Here is a 25,909-nt window from a genome sequence, read left to right as displayed (position 1 = left end):
TTTTTCCTAATGTTTTCCTAAGTATTTTAGGAAAAACTGTCAGAGTGGCCACCAGCAAGAGTTGCTTCCCGTAGCTCCCATCGGCCAGGAACGGCGAATGGCAGCCACTGGGAGCTGCGGGCAGCTGTGCAAATGTAAACAAATAGTCTGGTGGCTGGCCAGCAGATTACCCTGGAGGGCCGCAGGTTGCCCACCACTGCTCTGAGGCCACCAAAAAATTGGTTGTGAGAACCCTTTGCCTAGATCAAATCAGAGTTTTTGCCACTTTCTTGTACCAGAATGTGTCAGTGTTTTAAAGAGTGATAGAAAAGTACACTTATCCTTAATTCTGCCAGTGTAATTTCTGGGGCGGTGCACAAAACTCAGTGGGGTCCAAAAGGATCCCAATGCTGAATCCAAGTTTTGTGGCATTTCTGCTCTGGGGCATGCCAGAGTCAGTCTGGAGTTTTAAGGTGCAGCAGGCAGGCTAAAGATGCTTTGTATACAGCGAGTGGAATTTGGACAATTGGGGACAACAACTGGCTGGATGCATTGATTAGAAATGTGTTTGAGCAATAGGAGCACCTAGGTTTGTTCTCTATTTAAGTAAAGGAAGTTGAGTAGTGAGGGCCAAAAACTGGCTGCATCCAGCAGGGCCTATGTGTCAGACCTGGGATTTTGAAGCATTATTGTGGTTGGGTGCAGATTTTCTTGTGCTGCCAGCTAGATCCAGTAGAATCCAGGTGTCAGCTGTGTGGTTGCAATGCTGTTGCACCAGAATGTGTGATACAATAGAAGCATTTACACCTATTCTCTGTGTACCCATTACAATTTGGAGAGTTAGAGGCCCAAAGCAGGCTTGATTCAGGAGGTGACAGACCCGGTGTCCTGTGTTGCTGTTGTGCATCAGACACTGGTTTGGGTTTTTTTAGAGCAAGAAGAGTGGCCTGACAGTTTGTTGTACTCCAATTTGGAAGGCGGAGGCCAAGGCTGGCAGGATCAGGTAGGACCAAGAGTATAGACCCAAACCCACTCAATCCGCCCGAAGCCAAAACCTTCTACTGCAAAGATCCCATCCAGCAACGCGTACCTTGTTTTGCAGAAGAGGCCCGATCACATAGAAACACAGCAGGAGCGCGGCGCCGACGCCCAAGGCGACCCCCAGCAGCACAGCGGGAGCCAGCAAGCCGGGAACCAGCTGCAAGGATTCCACCCAGAACTGCAGCCCGACCTCCCCTCGGCAGGGCCCTGGCAGCGCCTCGCCAGCCGCAGAGGCCATGAGCGAGCCCGCACAGAGAGCTCGGGGGGGCACCAACTCCGCTTGGGACGGGGGAGGGGCCCCGGGCTAGGACCCAGAGCAGCGCAGCGAGCTCGGCTGCTGGGCAGCTCCCGTTTGGCGAGCCCAGGGCATCCCGGCTCCCAGCCCTCTCCCTGCGGGCCGAGGTTCGCGGCTGGGGACCAGGGCCTCCAGCAGGGCCTGGGGGAAGGGGAATCTGCGCTCGGGACCGGCCCGCCAACCCCTCCCCGGGCCGGGAGGGGAGCGATCGCGGCTGAAGTCGATTGCGCCAGATCTGTGGCTCGGCGCCTCGGCAGCTCGGCCTGGTTTGGAGCCGGACCCCCTGGAAAGAAACTTTCTCCGGGCCAGTAACTCGGCCGCGGCAGCCGCGCTCCACTGGGGGGCTCCTGCGCCCGGGGCCTTGCGGCGACGGCGGCTGCTTCCCCCCCCCTCCCCTCCCGCGCCTGTCTCATGCGAGCAGCGGCTCCAGGGGGGCTCCGCTCCCCGCCGCTGGCTCTGCTGGCAGCCGGCTGGTTTGTGCGAGTGCTGCTGCTGCTGCTCCCAGCCCGGGCCTCCCCGGCTGCAGACACCCCTCGCCTCGGGCAGCATCCTCCCCATTGCAAAGACGTCGCTGGGAGGCAGCGTTTGCCCGCCAGCCGCCCGGTGCACGGAGATCCCCCTCCTCTCGGGGCCGGGCGCGAGGTCTCGGTGGTCCTTGCCGCTGGCTCGCGGTTTCCTTCCCCCGAGGAGTCAGCCCGCGGCCGGGCTCCCCGCCTCCCGAGCGGCGGACGGTGCCGCCAGAAGGCAGCCCAGGTAAGAGGACGCTTCGCCGAGGCGTGTGAGCTCCTGCCTGGGGAGATGCAAAGGGCTGCGGGTGATCTGATACCGCTTTGCCCTCCCAGCGCACCCTAGTCCCGCGGCCGTAGCGAATCTAACCTCGCCCCTACCTAGGGCAGAGGCGTTGAGCCCCATTTTATCAAATGAGGAAGCTGAATTGTCGAGACGTGAAAGGTCCAAATGCTCAAAGGCATCCACTAACCTGGGGTGCCCAACGTTAGCCTACTTCAGATCTGATTTTCAGAGATACTGAGAACTTGCTTGGCATTTCTAAAAATTAGGCCCTTGGTATTGGGGCACCATTTCAGATTTGGGGGCAGGGGTAGTGCTTAATTTGTCATGAAAGAGGTGCCAAGGCCCAAGCAATTTGGTACTGGGACTCAAGCAATTTTTTAATTTTCATAACTGATGCAGCAAGCCCAGAGGTACTGGGGCAATGAACTGCCAAGCCTAGAGGTGCTGGTGCCCTGGCAATCCCTGGCACAAATTAAGGGGGTGGGGCAACTTTAACCATGATTCCAGGGACTACATAGGCACTTGAAAACTCTAGGCTTTTTTTTTTTTTTAAACACATAACATAGAAATTAGCGGACAGGAGCAGTGTATCTAAATTCTGTGCAAAGAACGAAAAAAATATATACAGACAGCCATTAAAGCCATGTGTTAAATTTATATGTAAATTTAGAACAATCCAAAGATAATACTGCAAGATAATCCCAAGCCTTGAGGTATCCGCTTTGAAGCCTTAACACAGATATCAGCAACATAGCTTGTACACTATCTTTAGTAGACAGAAATAAAAGTCAATAAAATCTGCTTATGCCTGCAACTGTTGTTTTGTAAATGTCTTGTGTTCCAAATTGCGAAGAGGAGAATGAGACAGGTAATTTGTTCCAGGAATGTTTAAAGGTAAATTATTGAAAACAAACACACACTCCAGATAGGAGCCAAAACAATGGATAATGCCATGGTCTCATCTTGGCAAAATCCAGGTGTTCTGAAGCTTCACATTGACAGGCTAAAATTACCAAGTCTCTTACATGCCCATCTCCCATTGTGGATCTTAAGTAGTCCTTAACTCTCTTGAGCACAGAGAAGTACCTCTCTTTTGATGCTGTAGAAATTGGAAGGCTCAACACAATAATCTACAGTAGACAGCAAAGACTGGTAACCCCTTGGTAAGTCATTGAGAACGTTCCGGAATTCAGAAATTGAACTCAGATTGTTGGTGCAATGTGCTTCTTGGCAACTTTGATTCTGCATCCAGATCGCCATAAAATTGGTGCCTGTCATCCATAGTGATCTGCAGTTATTTTCAGTTTCTCATAATCAAGAAAATTTTCATTCTTTGGGTCACAAGCAATTACTGCAGAAAGCAAACTGGAGTTGGAGGTGAATCGTCTATCAAGCTCAGCAAGAATTCTGTCCAGAATAGGATAGTAGAAATCAGATTTTATGGGTTCTTGAGTGCTCTTGGGAACATCATGTGTCGATGACTGACCCCGTGTACTATAAACAAAAACCAAGGCCAGCTTGGAGGATATTTTGTTAGGTCTTCTTGCCGTTTTTGTATTGCTGTGCTCAGCAGTTGCAATTGTCAGACCTGGAATATCAATTTCAAGTTCTTTGGCAATGATTTCAGCTTCATCACACATCTCCTTCCATTTACTTTCAGATGTTATCATTTATTGAAGAGCAGCAACATTGTTTGCTACTAATTCCATGGTACTTGATAGATTCAAGTTTTCATTTTGCAGTTCTTCTGAAGCCCTGTGCAAAATCTTGAATAATCTTTCCAAAACCAAGAGCCTCAACAGAAAGTAATAGCTCTTTATCTTTGCCATCAAGCCCTTTGCAATACTAACTGATGGTCCATCAGCTCTCTGAACTGAAGTGGCTTCCAGTATTTCCACTACAGTGCCAATTATGCATGCATTTTCCAGATGGAGTCACAGCGAGTTTCATATAATCTACCTAGTTCAGGTACCTTCTGGCCTAGGTCCTGCTGTGTCTTAACAAACGGTTCCCAATACTTGTAATTACTGCTAAAGAAGATGTACAGTGCCTGAGCAAATGTAAAGAGTCTCTGACACTGGGTGATGCTGAAACATGTCATTGCAGACACAAGATTAAGCCTGTGAGGACAGCATTTCCCATAAAAGGCATGTGTAATCCTTTCCTGAATTTGAGCTTGTACGTCTTTTAAATGTCCACTCAGCACAGAAGCTCCATCGTAGCACTGGGCAAAAATGTAATTAATATCCAGCCTCAAATGCTGTAGTTTTTCAATAATCGTTTTTGAGACAGATTCAGCATTTAGATTTTCCACGTGGAAGCAGCCTCCCGGAGCTCTTTCCTGAATGGTTCCTTTTTCCACAGAAGCATAAAAGGAGACACAGTTGTTCTTTTTTTGGTGCGTCTTTAGCTTCATCAACAAGGACAGAAAAATACTTGGTGTGTCGTCTTTTACCACTGGCACTTAGGTTGAGTCTACACAGGAAAAGCTGTGCACAGGTTAGCTGTGAGGTAGCTTGAATCCAGCTAGCCCAGGTAGTGATAGCAGTGAAGGCAGTACAGCCAGGCTTCAGGCCGGGTAGTGCAAGTCTGGCATGGACTTTTGGTGCATGCTTGGCTGACTTGTCCATTCTGAAGCCTGTGCTATGCTCTCTTCACTTCTGTTGTTACCCATGCTAGCTGGTTTCAAGTTGAACAGACAAGCCCATGCACAGCTTTTGCTGTGTAGACAGGTCTTTAAATCTGATGATAATAGAGGCTGGTGGCACCTTGTCTGCACCAGGACTCCCAGCTACATGGTGGTAGCTCCGGTGGGGAACTTCTTCTACAGTCCCTTCCTATGGACATAGTCAGCTCTAGCACTGGGTGAATTTCCTAGTGCAGACAAGGCCATTGTCAGACTTAGTATCTGTGCATCAGTTTATTCTTCTGGAAAGTAGGATCGTATTACCTACATCAAGAGTCACCTCAACCCATCCTCTGTGAGGCTGTCAGATTTTAATTTGTGTGCACTCTTCCATTTGCTCTGGTAATGGGGGAGGGGTAAATAGTCTGAGAGCTGAAATTCTGTTCTGTATGCAGTGATGCGAGTAAGTTTTATTTAAGTCTTCATGTTTCCTATTTTGATTTATTCTTACAATTTAGATCCTCAATACATTAGCGTCCACTCTAAATCTAACCACTCAGTTCTGAGCAAACTGTCATTTGCCGAGGGGGAATCAATGATTACATATGAGGAAATCACATACCACAAGGGTGCTGCAAGTAGGGGTGCTGGGGGTGCAGCAGCACCCTTTGACTTGAAGTGGTTTCCATCATATACAGGGTTTACAGTTTTATTCAATGGCTTTTAGCTCCCCCACTATACTAATTAATCCAATGCCACTGCATACCAGTAAATCATTTTCTAAGTCACTAAAACACAGATCTCTATTTTAACTTCAGTTCACTGACTTTCATAATCTCATTTTTGTAGTTAATATTTTTATTGTACACTGAAACTGTGGATTACATTTGTAACCACACAGATCACTTTAAGTCACATTTGACAACTGGCGTTATACAAAAGACATTTTACAGAAGTATAGACATCTTTGCCAGGAACTAGGTATTTACTGTAAATTTCAAATGAGACCACAGAACAATGGCGTACTGGTTAGAATGTATTTAAAAATGAACCTTTGTTTTTAATTAATTTTAGTTCATCTTAGTTTATCTCCTTTTAACTCATGTTTACAGATTAATATAATACTTTGTAATTTTACGTTTACTTCATGTTTAAATATTTTATTTACTATTTAATATTTAAATATTGCTTTCCCATAGCTGCTTGTCCTCTCACTCCAGGTTAAATTTGATCAATTAACAAGGAAGATTTTTAAATTCCCTGCCCTTGCTTAACCCTGAAAGGCAAATTGAGTTCTTTTTGTTTCTTTCATCTTCATCAATAGTGCATTGAATAATTCTGTTGATGTATGAGGCCGGACAGAATACAGCTTGCTTTTCGTGACTGATATTGGTTTCTGCACCACTGAGAGTAAAAACATGTTTGTATCCATAAAATAAACAGATTTGACGTGAAACAGAGAAAGTATGTATTGAATTGTGGTGATGTTTTTTTACAGAGCTGCTTTTCTGACCACAACTGGACTTTAAAGAAAATCCCACGTTTATTTTGGGCAGGCTGGACATACAAGATATATCAATGAACAATCTTCTTATCCATCATCTAAGTCATTAGCTAGGAGAGTGTGCGGTCTTGAGGATAGAGTAGCAGAATGGGGATCAGGGTTGAGATACATTTCTGGCTCTAATACTAACGTGTTCGGACGTCTTGTGTCAAGTCACTTAAGGGACACTGGTTAGGTTTAAAATGTTGATGTTTCTGCCCCACAGATCTCAAATCTAATCTTTATAATTCCATATGGCAGGCAGGCAAGTATTATTCTGGTACAAATTTCCTTAATGTAGACAGGGCTTAAGACTGTCAAAAGAGTTTCTGACAAAGCCAGTCTATAACATACACATCTTGGAGGTTTTTATACTTACGTGGAAGCTACTATCAGTGCTAGGGCCAAGGCATAAGAACGCAGACCCCAGGTCCAGTGTACTATTCACTACTCACTGCCACTTCTGATAATCTTATGAGTTTTGAGTACAGAAATCAGAATTTGTACTTTAGTGTAAAGCACATCTCCAGTTTGAGACAGATTAAACTGTATTAGAAATGTATTTTGTAAAGAAGGTCCTGGGTTTATAGTCATTCTTCTTTTGTGTTAACTGTAGGTTGTTACAGATAAACTGCGGATTCAAAAAAAGAGAGACTGCTTCGGTATGACAGGTATGTATTCATTTTAACTGCCCTTCCAATTGTTCTAAACCTCGAAGTGCTGGAGAATCCTGGGAGCCCAGATGCTTTTAAAAAGTTTGTTCTATAATAACATTTGCCATATTATAAAACACGATACACCTCTGTTTCTTAGTTGCTATAGCTATGTCTGCACTTCACGGTAATCCAGGGCCTGTAAGTTCCAAGCTTGTGGACTTAGTCATTCCAAGCCCATGCTGAAGCATCCACGCTGCATTTTAAACCAGGGCTTATGGTTCCTGGATCTAGGTCTCACAACTGTGCTTATGTGTCCACACTGCACTAGGCAGACCTGACTTGGGTCTGTGGTTTGAGCTGCATTCACACTGCAAACTGACAGGGTTTGGACCTGAGTCACAACTGGACTTGGGGTCTGACCCACCCAACCAGCAGGGTCTAGAACCCAGGTCCTGAGTGCTTGCTGATCTGAGTCAGACTGATTTGTGTATGGATAGAAGGGGGGCTTGAGCTCAAAGCTGAGTCAGAGATTGGTCTTAGGATATGTATATACTGCAATAAAAGGCCTGTGGCTGGCCCTAGTCAGCTGACTCAGGCATGTGGGGCTCAGCCTGTGGGGCTATAAAACTGCAGTATTGGTGTTCGGGCTCAGGCTGGTGCTTGGGCTCTGAGACCCCACAAGGGGGAATATCTCAGAGTCTGGGCTGGAGTCTGAGTCCAACACTGACATTTTATAGCCCCATAGCCTGAGCCCGGTGAGCCCAAGTCAGCTGACCTGGGCACTGTGACTCGTTGCCTTGGGTTTTGTATTGCAGTGTAGACATAACTGGAATTTCACAGATTTCCTCCAGACATATAGTGTCTGAAAAATATTTTAATGGAAGCTTCATTTGCTTCAGACAATTTCCGCTGTAATAAAATCAGTTTACAGTTTCAATCTCTGTGCTCTCCTGAAGTCTGACAGAGGCTGTGTGCCCCAGTCAGGTGCCAAGCTGTGGTCAGGAGATCAGTAGTGGTTCTGGGGTCGAGCTGGGTGAGGATATCAGTGAGTCAGGGTCAGCCACTGGGTTACAGACAACAGGCAAATAGTAGAGTCAAGGACAAACCAAGGTCAGAAGCAGATTCTAGGGTCCACAGCCAGGCAAGGTCTGGAGAGGAAGCTGGCTGGCAGTCTGTGTCATTGCTCACACTGCTCCACACAGTGGCTTCCTGATTTATATATCAGCATAATACAATCAGTGGGCTGTGAAGGGGCTGCCACTCAAGCCCTGCTGGGTGATTCTTTCTGTAGTGCCTGTCCTCATAGGGTCCTCCAGTGGAAACTCTGTCTTTGCCTCTTCTAGGTGATTCCTGAGTTTCTCCTGAACGAGATGGATCTGTTGGATTCACTTGGTGGCTGGTGGTAGCACCAGGGAGGCTGGTGGTAGTGCTGGGTAAAAACAGGGCTGGAACCCATAATTAGCAAAAAAGAGGCTCCAACCTGTGGAGTGTAACACTGACAGACACTGGTTGGCAGTGGGCGGGATTGAACCTGGGACTTCTGAAGTTTAGTGCATGAGTCTCTATTGCATGAGCTAAAAACCACATGGCTCTTAGCTAAGGCTGTATCAGACTCATTAATCTCTAGATAGTCTAAGTGCTGCTAGAGGGGGATAGAGCGCCACATCAAGCAGGCATGGCTTACATATTTCTCCTAGCTGAGGAAGCGCGTCCCAAGCTTCAGCAACTTCCCAGTTGATATCCCGGATGAGCCCTCGCTTGTAACGCTGATAGAGCCCAGTCATTGGGATCAAATCTAGGACCTTGGAAGCTTAGAGTATGAGCCGCTACTACATGAGCTAAAAGCCACATGGCTCTTAGCTAAGGCTGTAGCAGACTCAATCTCTAGATGATCTAGGTGCTGCTAGAGAGGGACAGAGTGCCACATCAGGCAGGCATGGCTTACAGTTATCTTAGTGACAACTTACGAAATGCCTCAAGTACTGTTCCAATACTTGGTTCACCCTTTCAGTTCATCCATCTGTTTGAGGTGGTAGATGGTGGAGGTGGAGATGCGGACATTGAGTAATCTGAACGCTTTGTGCCAGAAGCGGGAGGTAAACGTGGGCCTTGTCTGAAACTGTGTGGTCTGGAAGTCCATGGAGATGGACCGGGAGTTGGGCTGTGGTCTCGACACAGGTGGTTGCAGGAGATAAGCCATTTTAGTCAGATGGTCTATGGATGTTAAGAATATTGTGTGATCATCAGACGCTGGGAGTTCCACAAGTCTCAGCTGATGGTGGACAAAGGCCTAGCTGGGGTCTCCAGGTGTACTAAGGTGCTGAGAGGTCTGGTCCAGGACATCTTGGTACATTCACAGCACTCATAGGAGTCTATGTAAGGTTGGGTTTTGGCCAGCATGCAGGGCCACCATAAAAAAGGGAAACCATGCAGGAGGTGTAGGGCAGCCAAAGTGACCCACCAATGGATCACCGTGGCACAGCCGTAGCATCTCCTGTCAAGGCACCCCAGGGGAACATTTATGAGTTCATCAAAATATGTCATCCCATCCCTCATGGAACTGTGAATCTTAGCTCCTAATAGCATAGACTGTATTATTTGGGCAAGTGAATCTTCTTTTGAGGCAGATCGGATAAGGGAGAGCCCATCTTGCTGAATTGTGGAGGAACAGGGTCTCAGAAGGGGGTCCTCCTTTTCCCAGTAGTGTTCCCCTTTTCATGATAGTCAGTTTTCACGATTATCAGATAGATAGTGTCAGTTTTCCCATTTCAATTTCCTGGGTGGCAGGTAGTTGTAAACTTGAATCAAAAGAAGAACAGGTCTCACCTTAGTTGCCTCTGGTTCAAAGCTCAGGTCTTGTGGAGGTAATGGAGGTTCTTATGGGCAGTAAATACCTGTACTGCATGCTGAGCTCCCTCAAGGTGGTGATGCTATTCTTGTAATGCAGTTTTGATTGGGAGCAGCTTCTTGCCCATATTTCGTAGTTCATCTCTGCGGGGATGATTTTTTTGAGAGTAGAATGCACAGGTATGAAGAACTGACTGGGGTCTGAGTCACTGAGAGAGTCCCACCCTGAGGGCCACGTTGGATGCATCTGTTTCCACTATAAATGAGTGAGTTGGGTCAGGGTGTGCCAGAATCGGGGCAGTGGTGAAGGCAGTCCTGAGCTGGTTGAAAGCAAGCTGGGCTTCAGGCAGTCAAGTGAATCAAATGGCTTTATGAAGGAGGCAAGTCAGGGGGGGCTGTTTGTTCACAGTCCTTGGCGATGAATCGCCTATTCAAATTTGCAAAGCCTAGGAAGCACTGAAGTTCTCAGTGGGTCTGGGGTGCTGTCCAGTTATGGATGACTTCCACCTTCTGCATATCTATCTGAATGCCCCATGTAACCTAAATATTCAGTGGTCGTCTGGTTGAAGGTGCACATCTCTAGTTTGGCGTAGAAACTAAGCTTTCATAGTCCCTCCAGGACAGACTGACATTATGGCAGTACTGCTTAGGGCTTCTCAGAAAACACCAATATATCATCAAGGTAGATGACTATGTAGTGATCTAGGATGTCCCTGAACATTGTTTATGAAATGTTGAAATGTTGTGAGGGCATTGGTTAAGCCAAACAGCATTACTAAATATTCAGAGTGCCCATATCAGGTCTGAAAAGTTGTCTTCCATTCACCCCCCAGGCCTTATCCATGCTAATTGTGTGCCCCTGAAAGATCAAGTTTAGTGAAAAGGTCCTGGCAGTCCGGCAATTCCGGGATGAGGTGCAGGGGGTACCGATTTGAATAGTCACCTGAGTCAATGCATGATGATCTATGCAGAGGCATAGTGGCCCATCCTTTTTTCACACAAAGAGGGCTAGTGCTCCTCCTATGGAAGTGGATCTGTGAATGAAGCCCATTGTGAGATTGTCCTGCTATACACGTGTCATGCATCCAGCTCTGGTTTAGACATAGTGTCTATCCATCCACAGGGCACCTTGTCCTGGGTTATAGGTCTATTGGACAGGTGTAGTCCCTGTGTGGGGATAATGAATCTGCATTTTTGTTTTCAAACACATCCAGGTAGTCTCAGTACTTGTCGAGGAGGCTGAGCTTCTGGTCTGGGGCTGCTCTCTTCTGGTTACCCCCCACAGTCCAGGGTCTTGCTTCTTAGGGTCTTATCCAATCCTGGGACCCTGGATGCGACCACTTGGGGTTGGTCGATTTGTTGGAGGCAAGCTATCTGGCAATATTTGGAAGAGACGCTAATGCTCCTCCGCCACCAGGAGATCCATGGGGAATGTAGCTCCAACCAAGGAATGCCAAGAATTATTGGAAAGAATGGAGAGCAGATCACATCAAAACATACTATTTCCTGATGCCCTTCCATTTCGGCCTCTAAGGGGACTGTCTCTTAGGTCACCAGTCCTAATGATAGGGATAACCCATCAATTGTGTCCACCAGATCCGGTGTGGGTTTTGGCAGGAGAGGGATCTGGAGGGTTTGGGCTGTCTTGACATGTATAAAGTCAGCAGCAGCCCTGGAGTCTGTCATCGCTAGTTGCAGGGGAGTCTCCTGTGCTCGCTCCAAGACCCGCAACTGCAGTGGCAATTGGAAATGCGGAGAGAGCCCATGGTTCCTGAGTTGGGTTCTACAGAGCATGGAAGTCTGGTGATGCCCGGGTTGTACCCCCACTACTGGGCCTGGGCTGGTCTATTTCCCTGAGCTCTTTCAAGCTAGACAGGAGGAAAGGGTGTGTCCTGGCTCCCCACAGTGAAAACAGGTTCAGCTACTGTGAACATTCCTTCTCCTCCAGGGTCAGGCATGACCAGGGTGACCCAGGTTGACTTGCACGGATTCAGGACTTGGTTCTACAGGTTTGGTGTAGAGGGGGAGCATAGCAGTAGTAACATAAGTTTTTGCTGAAAAGCATCCTATTTTTTTCTGTTTTGTCCTACCTCCTACCCTCTGGTTTATTCTCACCGCGTCTTTGACTTTGAAACAAGAAAAGCTAATGGCAACACTGGAAATTGAAGTGCAGTAAATTACTACCTTTGTCTGTTCATTGGTGTGTGTAATTGAAGGGACTTTAAATTCGTGCTTTTGAGGACACAGAATAGTTCCAAGGGGGGAAAAAACAAATATAGTAAACAAATGCATTTTTGAAAAACAAAAATAAGACCAGGTAACTGAAAGGTTTGTTGATGTTAGGACTCATTAGGAAAAACAGATTCCAAATTTCTTTACAGATTCAAAATATTCAGCTTTGGGGGAAGGGCTAACCATTAGAATTACTGTATTTTTTATTAAAAATGCACATTTTTTTTTACTGGTAACTGAGCATCAGCACTGAGCTTGGCACTTTACACCTAAGACCTGGCCCATGCCCTGAGGATCTTACAATCTGCTGTAATTCTGACACTGACAACACCAGTATGGTTTGTATGAGTTCGGATGTGGTGCAGAAGTTTATGAATGTCAAAGAGTGGACTTCCAGGGTTCTGCACCCACTGCTTGCCAGACTATAGCTGAACCTCTTAAATTTCCAGATTACTGCGTTTGTTTTTGTGACTAATAGCTGCCTCCATTTCAGCTTTCTCTTAAAAAGAATGTGTGACCCATTTTACTTCATGTGTGTCATTCATGGATTTGTGCTGGAAATGGCCCAACTTGATTATCATACACATTGTAAGGAGAGTGATCACTTTAGATAAGCTATTACCAGCAGGAGACTGGGGTGGGAGGAGGTATTGTTTCATGGTCTCTGTGTATATAATGTCTTCTGCAGTTTCCACAGTATGCATCCGATGAAGTGAGCTGTAGCTCACGAAAGCTTATGCTCAAATAAATTGGTTAGTCTCTAAGGTGCCACAAGTACTCCTTTTCTTTATTCATCCCCTTATAATGGCTGGTCCTTAGAGGATAAAGTCTACTACACATGACAGCTACAGAAGTCAATCCTCTTAACACTGGAGTTCCAAGATTCGGTCCCTAATGATGACCAGTAATTGAGGTTATTGCAAATGCAAGATCCACCTCTTTGCACATAGCCATTTGTAGTCTCTTCCATTTTGGTAATCTAACAGATTCCTCTCTTACATATCTATCCCCTGGACTCATAGGAAAGGGAGCAGAGAATATAGTCTGTACTTGGACAGCAAAGATTTTTCTTAATAATTCATGTATCTGACACCTAGGTAATATGATATTGTGCATAATATGAATATATGGGATTTAGTGAATCCAACTGTAATCTCGATGGCAAAATATTCACTCACCTTTCACCTGTTGCAATGACTTTATTGTTTTAGTTTTCTAATATTTTTATTTTGCAGTTCAATATAAAGTGCTTCCTGAGCACAATAGGGTTCCAACCTTTGCAACTGATAACAAGTTTTGACTTCTGCATATGAAGTCAACGGGTTGCTTCATAGGTATAGAAGTCCATCTGTGTACTGTCATTTCAGGGTTGGAGTCTATATTGGCATCTCATTTATCATGGTAATCATAATTGTTTAGTTAAATCCTGCTCACCAGGGCTTTGATTTAAGTCACCAAATTCACTTTTAAGGGCTTAGTCCTGAAAGGTGCGAGGAGGTGTGAGGTGCAAACAGAACCTTACAAAAAGTAGTAAATACTACATGGGATTGGGCCATAATTCAACATAACTAATCCCAACAAAATACAACAGAAAAATATCCTTTATAATATGCAGAAAATATGCTGTTTGTTTCACATTTCTTTGGTTGAAATTTTTTACACACATTTATTTTTTTGTTGAAAAAACCGGATTATTGAAATGAAACTTTTAATAAAAAGTTGTGGACATTATGAAAACCTACTTCTCACAAAATTTTCCAGAATATTTTTACTGCACTATTTTAATTGAAATTCATATGGAAATTTTTTTCAAAATTATCAAAAGTTTTACTAAAACAATGGGTTTTCAGTAAGCAAACATGTATTTTGTTTAAATGAAAGATTTCAAACACGAGTTTGATTTAAAAAAAATTCAGTAAAAAATAGTGAGAACATTTCACAAAAGATGGGACACATCTATTGCGAACCCCGCAAACAAACAATTTAGAAATTTTTAATTTAAATTGTCTTCCAATTTATTGATCAGCTCCAGTTTGATTAAACTAAGTTTTAGCATGAGCATCCATTCGTAGTAATACTGGACCTTATCCCTATCTGGAAGATGTTTAGATAGTACAGTGATGAGTGTGATATAAGAACTTGTGTTGAATAGACTAATGCTATTAAATTATTTTGGTTTATATTTTCAGAGGTATTCATCATGGGCAAATCTTTTCTCAGCATGTTCTAAGATAATATTGGCATTACTGTTTTACAGAATTGGGGCCCTTGATTTGATTGCGTTACAATTTAACGAAAACTCATTTGAGAACAAAGCACCAATTAGAAACATTTTAATACAGTCTGAATGTTTAATGGTTTACTAGCAGACAGTCTTTGAAGCACAAGTCTTTTTATATTTAGGTAGCTCATGTTTATAAAGCTCTTCAATTATTCATGCTTTTCTGAAATCTTACTGTGGGCTGAAATTATTAATAGTTGGTTTAAGCCTGAAACCTGTTAATTGAGATATAATTTGCTTTAAATCTGAATGACAAAATTCTGCTTTTGGAGATACAGTACACATACAAAACCTTTTCTCTGGGCTCCCAGTGAGAGTTGTGTGCACATATCTGAGGGCAGAATTTTGTCTGAAGTTTATTATGAATTGTATAGTTTTATTATTTCAGAACGTGACTCTAGTTTCAATGTTGTGCACACTTCCCACTGAGAACAGAACCTACTAATTAAGGTTGTTTCCTTTGGTGTGAGAGGGAGTAAGGTCCAGCAGTTATGGCAATAACTAGACCGGAAATAAGGAAACCTAGTTCTGTTCTTGTGTTTGCTACTGACCTGCTGCCTGATCTTGGGCAAGTCACTTCACCTCTCTGTTCCTTGGTTTTCTTCTTGCCCTGTGCCTGCCTTGTCATGTTCCTTCAGGAAGGGATTGTCTCATACTGCATTTGCCTAGCAAAATAGGGCCCTGTCAAGGTTCCTTCCCCACTCTGAACTCTAGGGTACAGGTGTGGGGACCTGTAGGAAAACCTCCTAAGCTTACTTTTACCAGCTTAGGTTAAAACTTCCCCAAGATACAAACTATTTTACCTTTTGTCCTTGTACTTTATCGCTGCCACCACCAAACCCCTAACAGGTATATAACTGGGAAAGAGCCCGCTTGGAAATGTCTTTTCCCCCAAAATCCTCCTAAACCCTACACCCCCTTTCCTGGGGAAGGTTTGATAAAAAAATCCTCAACAATTTGCATAGGTGAACACAGACCCAAACCCTTGGATCTTAAGAACAATGAAAAAGCAATCAGGTTCTTAAAAGAAGAATTTTAATAGAAGAAAAAGTAAAAAGAATCACCTCTGTAAAATCAGGATGGTAAATGCCTTACAGGGTAATCCGATTCAAAACATAGAGAATCCCTCTAGGCAAAACCTTAAATTATAAAACAGGAATCTGCATCCCATTCAGCACAGCTTATTTTCTCAGCCATTTAAAGAAAACAGAATCAAACGCATCTCTAGCTAGATTACTTACTAAGTTCTAAGACTCCATTCCTGTTCTGTCCCCGGCAAAAGCATCACACAGACAGAGAACCTTTGTTTCTCCTCCACTTCAGCTTTTGAAAGTATCTTGTCTCCTCATTGGTCATTTTGGTCAGGTGCCAGCGAGGTTATCCTAGCTTCTTAACCCCTTACAGGTGAAAGGGTTTTTCCTCTGGCCAGGAGGGATTTTAAAGGTGTTTACCCTTCCCTTTATATTTATGACAGGCCCCAATCACAGAAATGAAGGGCTAGAAGGGACCTCATGAGGTCATCTAGTCCATCTCCCTGTGCTGAGGCAGGGCCAAGTAAACGTAGACCATCCCTAACAGGTATTTATCTAACCTCTTCTTAAAATGGTTGGATTCTCTTTGCTACTGCTAGGCACAGTGGCAAGTTTTTGCCACATGGGATCTAGAGTTCATGAGACAGATGCTTTAGTTCTAACATAGAGTATTACTTTCACTTTCAGCTGTAGAATTACTGGGACCAGAATTAAAGGGAACAAATGAAGACTATGATCTGCTTTTGACTTCTGCAGCACCAGATATTTACGGGATCCATTCACTGTTTGCCTTGATCCCCTCATGGACAAAGAAGATTTTGTTCAAACGAGAGTCTACCATTAACCAGCAGCTGGTCAGTAAGAGGTGGCTGATGTTTAATATCTGAAAGGGTTGTAGAGAAGTAAGGTCAGCAGTAGTCTATCACTGGGAATTTACTACCTAATTAGTATATAGTTTCTAATTGTGTCTCATATAATTATGTTCACCTTCGGTACCTTCAGCAGTAACATCTGGTAAATGCATGAATTTCTTATAACTGAGGTGACAGGTACAGTCAGGTGTATGTCATATAAATTCTAACTCTCTCTAAGTAATAAAATGAATTTGTACCATTTGATAAATTTGTTTCTTTGTGCATTTTGTCATGGAAGTCTGGTCACAGAATAATAAACATATGTCACTTAGGCTAATAAGTATGTGTGGGAGTAGATAGTTAAACAAATTTGTATAAACAGATAAAAGGAGATTCATTGATGGTTGGCAGAGCTCTTAAATGCCAAAGTTGTGAACCGGTTTAACTTTTTTCTCTTTCTCCATTACATTACACAACTTGTGTTGTAGTTTTGTATTGAGATTGGTCCATATACAAGATTTTTGTTTTTTCCCTCCCCAGCTGGAAGATGTGCCAAGAATTTCAGTGTCTTCTGGGTATGGGATAACTCTTCAGAAATGTGCAGTGGTAAGTTTTGAGATACTGCTTTGTCTTATTTGAGGAAGTAGTAAGATCCAAATCTTCTGTGAATATTTTTTGTCCAGTTATATAAATAAGAACCCTAATATAACCCAAAGTCAGTACACACAAACAAATACTTTTACATTGTATAATAAAGGGAGTAAGTTGTTATACAGTAAATGTAATCTAATACTTCAACATTATCTGTGAGTAATGAGCTTTGAAACAATAGTCAGCAGCATTTACTAACTTTGTACAGAGTGCAGAACATGACTGAGCTGTCTAGTCTTTATATTATTGATGAGTTGATATTGCCAGTGGTATCTTAAATATAGTAACTTATGCCATGGGTTCATGCTTCCTAAAGGCTACGGTATCAGAATTAGCAGGGTGAGAACCACTATTAGAAATATCATTAGTTCTGGAGACTAGGAGCCCATGAGGAATGATAGCAGTAACCACAACAGCATCTGCAAATGATCAATCTCCCCTTTATTAAAAACCTTACTATACATATAATCAATGCCGCAGCTATAGATACATAAGTGAAGATGGCAAAATATCATAAAATATCCAACATCAATGTTTTCATACAGGTTGAACCTCTCTAGTCCAGCACTCTCAGGTCCAGCAACATCTGTGTTTCGTCATGATTTTATTTTATGTTTTTTATGCTTTATCTATTTATTTCCTTGTGCCATACAATAAAATTGTGCAACAACACTAACACTTTGTTATGAAGAGAGCCAGTAAGCCTTGGCTAGGCAGTGTTGCAAGCATTGTTCCATTTATTCGCCTCAACGAGATAAAAATAAAAAGAGACCCACTCACTACAATATTGACCTCCTGTGGGACGGCAAATTCTCTGGTTTGGCACCGGTCAGGTCCCGAGGGTGCTGGACTAGAGAGGTTCAACCTGTTCTTGCATCCCCAAGGTTATCATCACGATAGTTACCTGTAGAGCAGTAGTTCTCAACCAGGGGACCAGGGCCCCCTGGGGGTTGTGAACAGGTTTCAAGGGGTCCGCCAAAATAAACCAGAGAGCAGGGCCAGTGTTAAACTCACTGGGGCCCAGGGCAGAAGGACCAATTCCGAGCCCCACTGCCCAGGGCTGAAGCAGAAGTCTGAGCAAATTAGCTTTTCAGACCCCTCCCTGCCCCACAGTGCCATGGGGCCCTGGGCAATTGCTCTCCTTGCTACCCCATACTGTCGACCTGGCTTTTAATCTACTGAGAAATAGTTGTTGTGGCCTAGGAGGGCCATGGAATTTTTATAGCATGTTGGGGGGGCCTCAGAAAGAAAAAGGTTGAGAACCCCTTCTGTAGAGGGTCTTCTGATGGATTCTTCCTCCCTATTCATGCTGAGGAACCCTTTTTATTCTGTGATGAAGTGAGCTGTAGCTCACGAAAGCTTATGCTCAAATAAACTGGTTAGTCTCTAAGGTGCCACAAGTACTCCTTTTCTTTTTACTCATGCCAATAGCCTTTATGCATATGCATTCGGGCTCCAACCCCTTTTCCCTTATCTGGACTTCCACCCCATAAAATTTGGGGTCCCTCACTTTTCATAGGCTATCCTCTTAGTTCCCCTTATTTTAATTAGCATTTATATCCATAAATTCCCATGGTAACCTGCTGTCACTGCAGATTTTCCCATGATGTTACAATCAAGCATCTTGCAGAATTGATGGGTACGTAGTGGCATGTTTTCCAGACTTCACCTCTTAGCATATATTTTACAGTAACCTTGTAACTTCACTGATACCTCCTTGGTTACCTGCTCATGCCTATCCTTTAAGGCCTAATGTGTCTAAGATTAAAATCTTACAGGCCTCAGCCTGCTGGCCTTGCATTACAGCCCGACTTTGCTTATAAACCTAATGCGCACTCATAAATGCTTGTCAATCTTATACCTCTACAATACTATCCTACTTATTGCTATACCTATGCCTACAATTTAAATCTGTTCACCACATTTAATTATATATAAATTAACCACAACAATAGATAACACCATTAGATGTTTATATAAGGTGATAAGTCACAGCAGATACTAGTAGGAAATCTAGTGTAAACATAGAGTGAAAGAGACATCTGGCAATATTTGGGGCTTTACAATCTCATTTTCCAATTTAAAAAAAAAAAAAATTCTCTCCTTCTGCTGTTTGAAAAACTCACACAAATGGAGAGAAACTGACAGGGATAACAGTGAAAATGACTATACACAAAGACTGCTGTCAGATGCACAAAGGGCCAGATTTTCAAAGATATTTAGGTACCTAAAGATGCAGATAAGCCCCTAGTGGGATTTCAAGAGTGCACCAGCAGTTTAGATGCCTAACTCCCATTGAGGCACTTAACCTGCTTAGGTGGGTTTGAAAAATGGCTGTTTTTCCAGTTTGTTTATTTTGGGCCAGATTTTTAAAAATTTAGCCCAAAATAAACTAACTGGAAAAATAGCCATTTTTTCTTTCAGTTTTACTTGTAACATGAGTAGGTTTACAAAAATGTGTTTAACTGCTTGGGGCAATATTTTCAAAAACATTCAGCTCTGGCCCATCTCTACTGATGTCAATGAGACCAGAATCAGACCATTGCTGAGCACTTGGGTGAGTCCCAACCTTGATTTTTAAGAAGATGTTTTTAAAACAAAAGCACTTTTCTTAATGTGCAAACACCTGATTCAAATTCTGATTTCAGTGACTTTGGCTCAGGGCCCAAGTGAATAAGATGACCAAATAATGTGAACCTGTATAAATATGAATACGTAACAGTGAACTGTATATAGTAGGCAAGAGGCTGGGTATTGAGGGATTTATAAAGACCTTCTTTCAAGAGCAAGATAAGGGCTCTCCTCTGTAGATGTTGACTGAAGCAAGAGCATCCCATTGAGGCCAAATGGGGTCTCCCAGCGAAGCAAGGAAGCACCCAGGAGCAATTGATGACTAGGTACAAAGGGAGAAAACACAGCCTTCAGTTTCTGTTCCTGATTTTTATCTACCTAGCTCTGTAATGTCATGTATAACCATTAAGACTCCTTTAAACCCTGGGCTAGTTGGTGTAGAATTGACCAAGTATTTTATACAACCCTAAAAAGTAGCTACCCACCTAAAGTAGGTTTCGTTTGACTACTGTCAAGTCTGTATGGCAGGAAGAGTCCATCTTATTTGAAGAAATTTTAAATGTGTTTAGGTGGAATGGGTTAACGGATCCACCTAATTTGGTTTTTCGTTTTTACACTGGTCAGATCAGGTTTGAATATTTGTAATTACAGCCAATTCACTCTGCCTATCCCTTGCATGGAGAAAGATAGCGTGTCGTGCTTTACGTCAAGCTTGGATTCAGCCTTTCAAATGACCCAGCGTACAAGCATTGGGAATTTAGCAGCTGGTTTGAAAATACTGACCTGATGAACTGGATCAGATCATATGCACAGAGTGGAAAATAGGAAATGGAGAATACATATGCATTACATTGCAGAGCCTAATTAACTGTAATGTTATTATCAAAATGGCCATAGATCATAATTAGCAAGACTCAGTATTGATAATTTCAGTTACATGAAGTGATGTGACAAAACCTCCCACTTCAGAAAGCTTTATAGAGCAGATTCACTACTCCTTTATTATAAGAAGATCTTGGAGAGAGAGAGTTTTGAAACACTTGCGTATTTGATTCTGCTACTCATAGTACAACCTAGGCAGTTTCGTTAAAAAGGGCCAAGTCTTGCTGCGCAAGATCAAAGCTAGTCTGCTCCAGATGGTAGGATTATCAGGAAATAATCTTTCAATGCTGCCAGTTGTAAATTAAAAAAAAAAAAGTGGTTATATGTGAATTGTCTTCCACCTTTGGATCAAATTAATATTTTATTTCAGTTTGCTTATCTCGTCCTTTTCTTTGAATCCTAATACATCTGAACAGACGTTTTCCTCCTAACACCTGGCTGACCATATGGCAGTCTCTAGTAATTTAAATGGAAGAGTAAGATCTACTTTGTTCTCCCATCTCAGGAATGTTTCTGAGGCATTTCCTTTGCAAAACCAGCAGGGAAATGACATACATTTACTCATTCAGGGACAGATTCTGCAGTCCCTTCCTCACGTAGATAATGTCACTGAAACCAGCGTGTACAGATGACTCACATGTAATGGGCCTGGCTCCTCCATTTGTACGTTGGGGGTGGGGGGAAAAGGGGCCCAGTTTTATCAGTGTGCCCTTTAAACTGTGTCATTTACCAAATGGTGAGAACATCAGTGTTAGTGCTTCACAGTTGCAATAATCTTATACAGGGCCCTGGTAAATCTTTATAAACAGAATCAGGGTATAAATGATTCTTTTCCTTTTTTTTTTTGGTGAATGACACCGCTTACTGTCACCTGAATTCCCATGTCTTGCACACCAGATATGTGGGAATCATTCCTAAAGCTCTTCCACCCTTTCCTCAACATAAGATTCTGTCTGTAAGGTCCTGATCCTTCTCTCTTCCCTGATTACTCTCCCCCTCATCCCTTCTGTCCTGACTGTTTCCTCTCCTTTCCACCCTTCCCCCATTGTTGCTTCTTCACCCCAGTCTCCTGTGCGCTAGTCCAGGGGCTGATAGCATTTGCTGATTTCCTTTTAGAAACAGAGGACAAAAAACCCTGGAAGCTATAGTTGCTCAAGTGTCTTTGTGAGATGCTGCTTCTGCTTCAGGCCGACAGCATCAGGGTCTGCTGTAGGAACAAGAGCTGCAGGTTGCAAGTGAATGTGAGGACCAGCAGTTTAAGGGAGATTGTGGCCTCTGGGCATCTATTCCCTATGATAGCTGCAGCTGTAAGAAGGTCTCCTCAGTGAAGGTGAGGTATAAGGGTTTTCTCTCTCCTTTGTTATCAGTTTGAGTGTTTTCTCTAGTGTTTGTCAGTGAAATATTTAAGCTCTCCTATTACTCCCTACTACTCACCTTCAGGTTCTTTCTAATCAGAAGTGAGGAGGGCAGAACTCCAATTTAACTATTATTATAACATTCAAAAATGTGCAGATGTATCCAAAGACATCATCCCTTTGGCCAGCTGAGGAGAATTGCAATCAGAGGCAAGAGCTGTTGTTATGAAAGTGGTAAGGAGTTGCTAGGGCCAAACACTGAATGAAGGACTTTATTAGAGTATGGAAAATTGGATTATCCGTTAAACTACTTTCTCTTTTTACTTCACATTAGGGAATTTGCCTAGAATTTTCTCCAGGTTCCCCCCCCCCCCCCCGATACAGGTGTAAAGAAACAGCACACGTCTGTGTACACAGGAGCCACACATGAAAGGTGGCTATGGAAGCCTGTTTGTGCCCCTGTCCTCACAGTGGAGACATTTTTTGCAGAACATGGGAGGAATTAAGCATGTGGGGCCTGATCCAGTAGGTGTGCTCTGAGCATGCCTACCTCCACACAAAACGGCGAGGGAGCAGGAGGAAGCCTCCTTTGTAAGCTTTAGCCTAATGGTTAGGGAACTCACCCAGGGTGTAGGAGACCTCAGTTCAGTTCTCTTCTCTGCCTGATGAGGAGAAGAGATTGGAACAGGGACTTCTCATCTCTCTGGTCAGGGCCATATCAGAGTGGGATATTCTGCTGGGAAGTCAGTCTCTCCTGTTTGAAGTTTTATAGAAATAGTATTTATTGGGCCGGATTGAGAGAGAGATGAGAATGACTCTGTAGTCCACACCCCTCTTGTTTGCAATTCCCATTGGCTATCTTAGGTGGCTCCCACACCTAGTGTGTGCTGACTTTTGTAGATTCCATTCTGAGGCACCTGTCTCTCCCCATGCATTGGATAGTAGAGAGCATAGATGCCTAACAAAGGAGTTGTGGAGTTTTGTGATTTCCAAGATGCAGATTAGTTAGGTATTATAACAGCTAAATCCCTTTGTGGATCCAGGCCAAGGCCTGCTAAATAGAGGTGGAACAGTGTTGTGGAAGGTTTGAATCTATGTAAATATTTGAGAGAAGAAGCTCCGGTTTTAATTATTGTGTGACAGCCGCCTCTTAGCCAATGCTGAGTGATGTAACTGTGGGGTAGACTGGAGGCCACACTTGCAGGTTGGGAGACTCCATCCTGAGAAGCAGTGATACTGAAAAGCAGTGACACTGCAGGTCATGGTGGATAATCAGCTAAACATGAGCTTCCAGTATGATGCTGTGGCCAAAAGAGCTTGGATGTATAAACAGGGGAATACGGAGTAAGAGTTGAGCAGTTATAGTACCTCTTGTGTGACTGCTACTGGAACACTGTGTCCAGTTCTGGGTCTACAATTCAAGATGGTTATTGAATAATTGGAGAGGGTTCAGAGAATAGCCATGAAAATAATTAAAGGATTGGAAAACATGTTTTGTAGTGAAAGACTCAAGGAGCTCAATCTGTTTGGCTTAATAAAGAGAAGGTTAAGGGGTGACTTGACCACAGTCTGTTAGTACCTACATAGAAAACAGAAATTTGATAATTGGCTCTTGAGACAAGGGTATAACATGATCCAGTGGCTGGAAGTTAAAGCTAGACAAATTTAGACTAGAAATAACAGTAATGGTAATAATCTATAAAAACAAGAAGAATCAGAGTAAGGGAGAGAGCGTAATGATGTGTGTCTCCACAGTAGCAGTCTGCCCTAAACGTCCTCACAAAATGGCTGCTTTGAGCTGTAGCCTAGACTCCTAGAAATTTAAAGGTACAATACACAGAAAGCAAATAATAACAGATACATCCTACATCTACTACAGACCCTGAACACCCTGGATATGGCTGGGAATGCCCCAACATGTGAGCTGAATATGGAAAGGCTCCATGTTTGGGAGGAGGAAGAGTTACGAGGGTCAGAGTCTAGCTGACATGTCCCGGTGACCAACTATAGGCCCCAGAGAGCAAGTACATGGTTTGGACTTCCCAGTAGGTGGGCTGAGCCCAGTAAGGCCAGTGTTTGTTGGAGAGAGCTGGTTGCAAGGAGGAGCAGCCAGAGGAAAAGCAGTCCAGGAATTGTGCCCTGCAGCAGAACAGGGCAGTTCCATATTGTGTCTCTCAGCCCAAGGAATTGAGGCTGACTCTGAGCCCAAAGACTCCACTGTGCCTGTACCCAGCAAGCCTCACCTGTACCAACAACCAGGGCTTGAGATAATCTGGGATCCATTCCACCCTAATGGGAGAGCTGTCTACTCCCCAGCAAGGAAGGCCAGCATTTTTCATTGAGTCCCAACTCCACTAAACCCCTAGGGTCTGTGGGGGAGACCTTGAACACATATTTTTTGTGTGTTATTTTTACTTAATTTACTTAGGGCTATGGTATTGGTTGCTCATTTGATATCCTTGATTTCGTCACATGTGTCCATTCACTTCTTTCAATTTAACTCTATCCCTTTGGAGAATAAAATGTCATTTATACTTAGAAATTGTAATGTCTTAGGCCTGGTCTACACTGGTGGTGGGGGGGATTGATCTAAGTTACGCAACTTCAGCTACGTGAATAACGTAGCTGAAGTCAACGTACTTAGATCTACTCACCGTGGTGTCTTCACTGAGGTGAGTCGACTGCTGATGCTCCCCCATTGACTCCGCCTGCGCCTCTCGCCCTGGTAGAGTACCGGAGTCGATGGGAGAGCGCTCAGGAGTCGATTTATCGCGTCTAGACTAGACTTGATAAATTGACCCCGGTGGAATGATCGCTGCCTGCCGATCCAGCGGGTAGTATAGACATACCCTTAGAGGTCATAAGTATTGTCCATTAATTTATGCACCTGGCCACCAGGTGGAGGCAGTTAGTGCCAAGGACCCAGGACCCATTGGTAAGACTGAAAGTTTGTCACGGTTATTTTTAGTAAAAGTCACAGACAGGTCACGGGTAATAAACAAAAGTTCACAGAGACCATGACGTATCCCTGACTTTACTAAAAATAACCAGGACAAGGCTAAATATGGGAGAGGAATGGAGTTCAATGGGTGGGCAGGGGACTGATAGGCCAAGACCCCCATCAGCATGGGTGGCGTATAGCACCCGGCTCCAGAGATGGCTGCAGCTGTGAGATAGGGGTGTGTGGCCCCAGCTTTAGCCCCCCCCCCCCCCCCCCCAAGCCCTGGCTGCAGCCAGGATGGGGCACATGGCCTGGGGAGGCCGCAGGGCAGGGGTGCACAGCCCCTGCTGCAGCTCCTGCCAGGTGGCTGGGATGCGTGACCCCAACTGCCACCCCCGGCAGAAGCCACATGGCTGGGGCGCATGGCCTCAGCTGCAGCATGACCCCTGGCTGCTGCGGGGCTGCGGCACAGCGGGGGTGGGCAGCCCCAGCTCTGAAGCTGGCCATAGCCAGGGGGGCGCTTAGCCCTGGGATGCTGCGGGGCAGGGCGCACAGCCCCCCCGTTGCAGCTGTGCCACAGGGTTGGGGCGCACGGCCCTGGCTGCAGCCACTGGCAGAAGCCACAGTGCTGGAGCACAGCGGGGGATGTGCAACCACCGCTCTGGAGCTGGCCGCAGCCGCGGGAGGTGCACAGTCCTGGGATGCCACGGGGTAGGGGTGCACGGCCCCGGCTGCAGCCCCTGGTGGAAGCTGCGGGCTTGGGGCTTCAGGGTCGAGATTCCAGATATCCAACTTGCAGTTGCAAGCTGTTGCAGCAGGGCAGGGGCACACAGTCCTGCTTCGGACTGCTGGCAGCTGAAGCAGAAGAAGTCATGGAGGTCCAGTAAAGTCCAAGAATCCACGACTGCCGTGACCTCTGTGACTAAATCGTAGCCTTACCTCTAGGTCCTAAGGTGGGTTAGCAAGCCCCTAAGATGGGAGGAATAAGGGGCTGTATAACCCTTGCAGACCGGGGTGCCCCAGAAGGGGGCTAAATAGGAGATCAAACTGCATCAAGAGAATGAAGTGATATCAAGTGTGAAGTGCATTAAGGGCCCTCTCTTCATGCTGCCAAAGTTGAGTGTTATGAATTTTCCAGAACCTGATTAGAACATTGCATTACAATTCTCCTGTATGAGGTCTCTCTGGGATTTTCAGATTCTTGTTTTCACTCAGTCGTTTCTCTACATGAGCTGTTATCCTGGATTTCAAACTACAGGTTTTTCTATTGCACTGTCGCCAAGCAACAGCTTGACGTGTAGGAGATTAAAATCTCTCTGGGAGTCTGAAATC

General features: G+C 44.3%; 2 protein-coding genes across 9 annotated transcripts in view; one reads left to right on the top strand and one right to left on the bottom strand.

Annotated features, from left to right (window-relative positions):
* EVC (EvC ciliary complex subunit 1) overlaps positions 1-1,679 on the bottom strand; it is an 80,250-nt gene extending 78,571 nt beyond the window's left edge. The window contains exon 1 of one of the 3 annotated variants that reach the window (XM_073342536.2): positions 1,070-1,679. In XM_073342536.2, coding sequence (XP_073198637.1) covers positions 1,070-1,258 — 189 coding nt within the window. In that variant the 5' untranslated portion in view covers positions 1,259-1,679. The remainder of the gene's footprint in view (positions 1-1,069) is intronic. The other 2 variants (XM_073342535.2, XM_073342534.2) reach the window with 2 other exon arrangements.
* Positions 968-25,909, top strand: part of EVC2 (EvC ciliary complex subunit 2) — a 165,676-nt gene continuing 140,734 nt past the window's right edge. For 3 of the 6 annotated variants that reach the window (XM_073342532.2, XM_073342529.2, XM_073342527.2), the window contains exons 1-4: positions 969-2,068; positions 6,893-6,947; positions 16,011-16,177; positions 16,718-16,783. In XM_073342532.2, the coding sequence (XP_073198633.2) occupies positions 1,727-2,068; positions 6,893-6,947; positions 16,011-16,177; positions 16,718-16,783 (630 nt within the window). In that variant the 5' untranslated portion in view covers positions 969-1,726. Of the gene's footprint in view, positions 2,069-6,892; positions 6,948-16,010; positions 16,178-16,717; positions 16,784-25,909 lie in introns of all 6 variants that reach the window. The other 3 variants (XM_073342533.2, XM_073342530.2, XM_073342528.2) reach the window with 2 other exon arrangements.

This window comes from Lepidochelys kempii, chromosome 4 (genome assembly GCF_965140285.1).
Source record: "Lepidochelys kempii isolate rLepKem1 chromosome 4, rLepKem1.hap1, whole genome shotgun sequence".
NCBI classification, from domain to species: domain Eukaryota; kingdom Metazoa; phylum Chordata; order Testudines; family Cheloniidae; genus Lepidochelys; species Lepidochelys kempii.
Note: the sequence above shows the minus strand (reverse complement) of the source record. Positions and strands in the feature narration are given on the sequence as shown.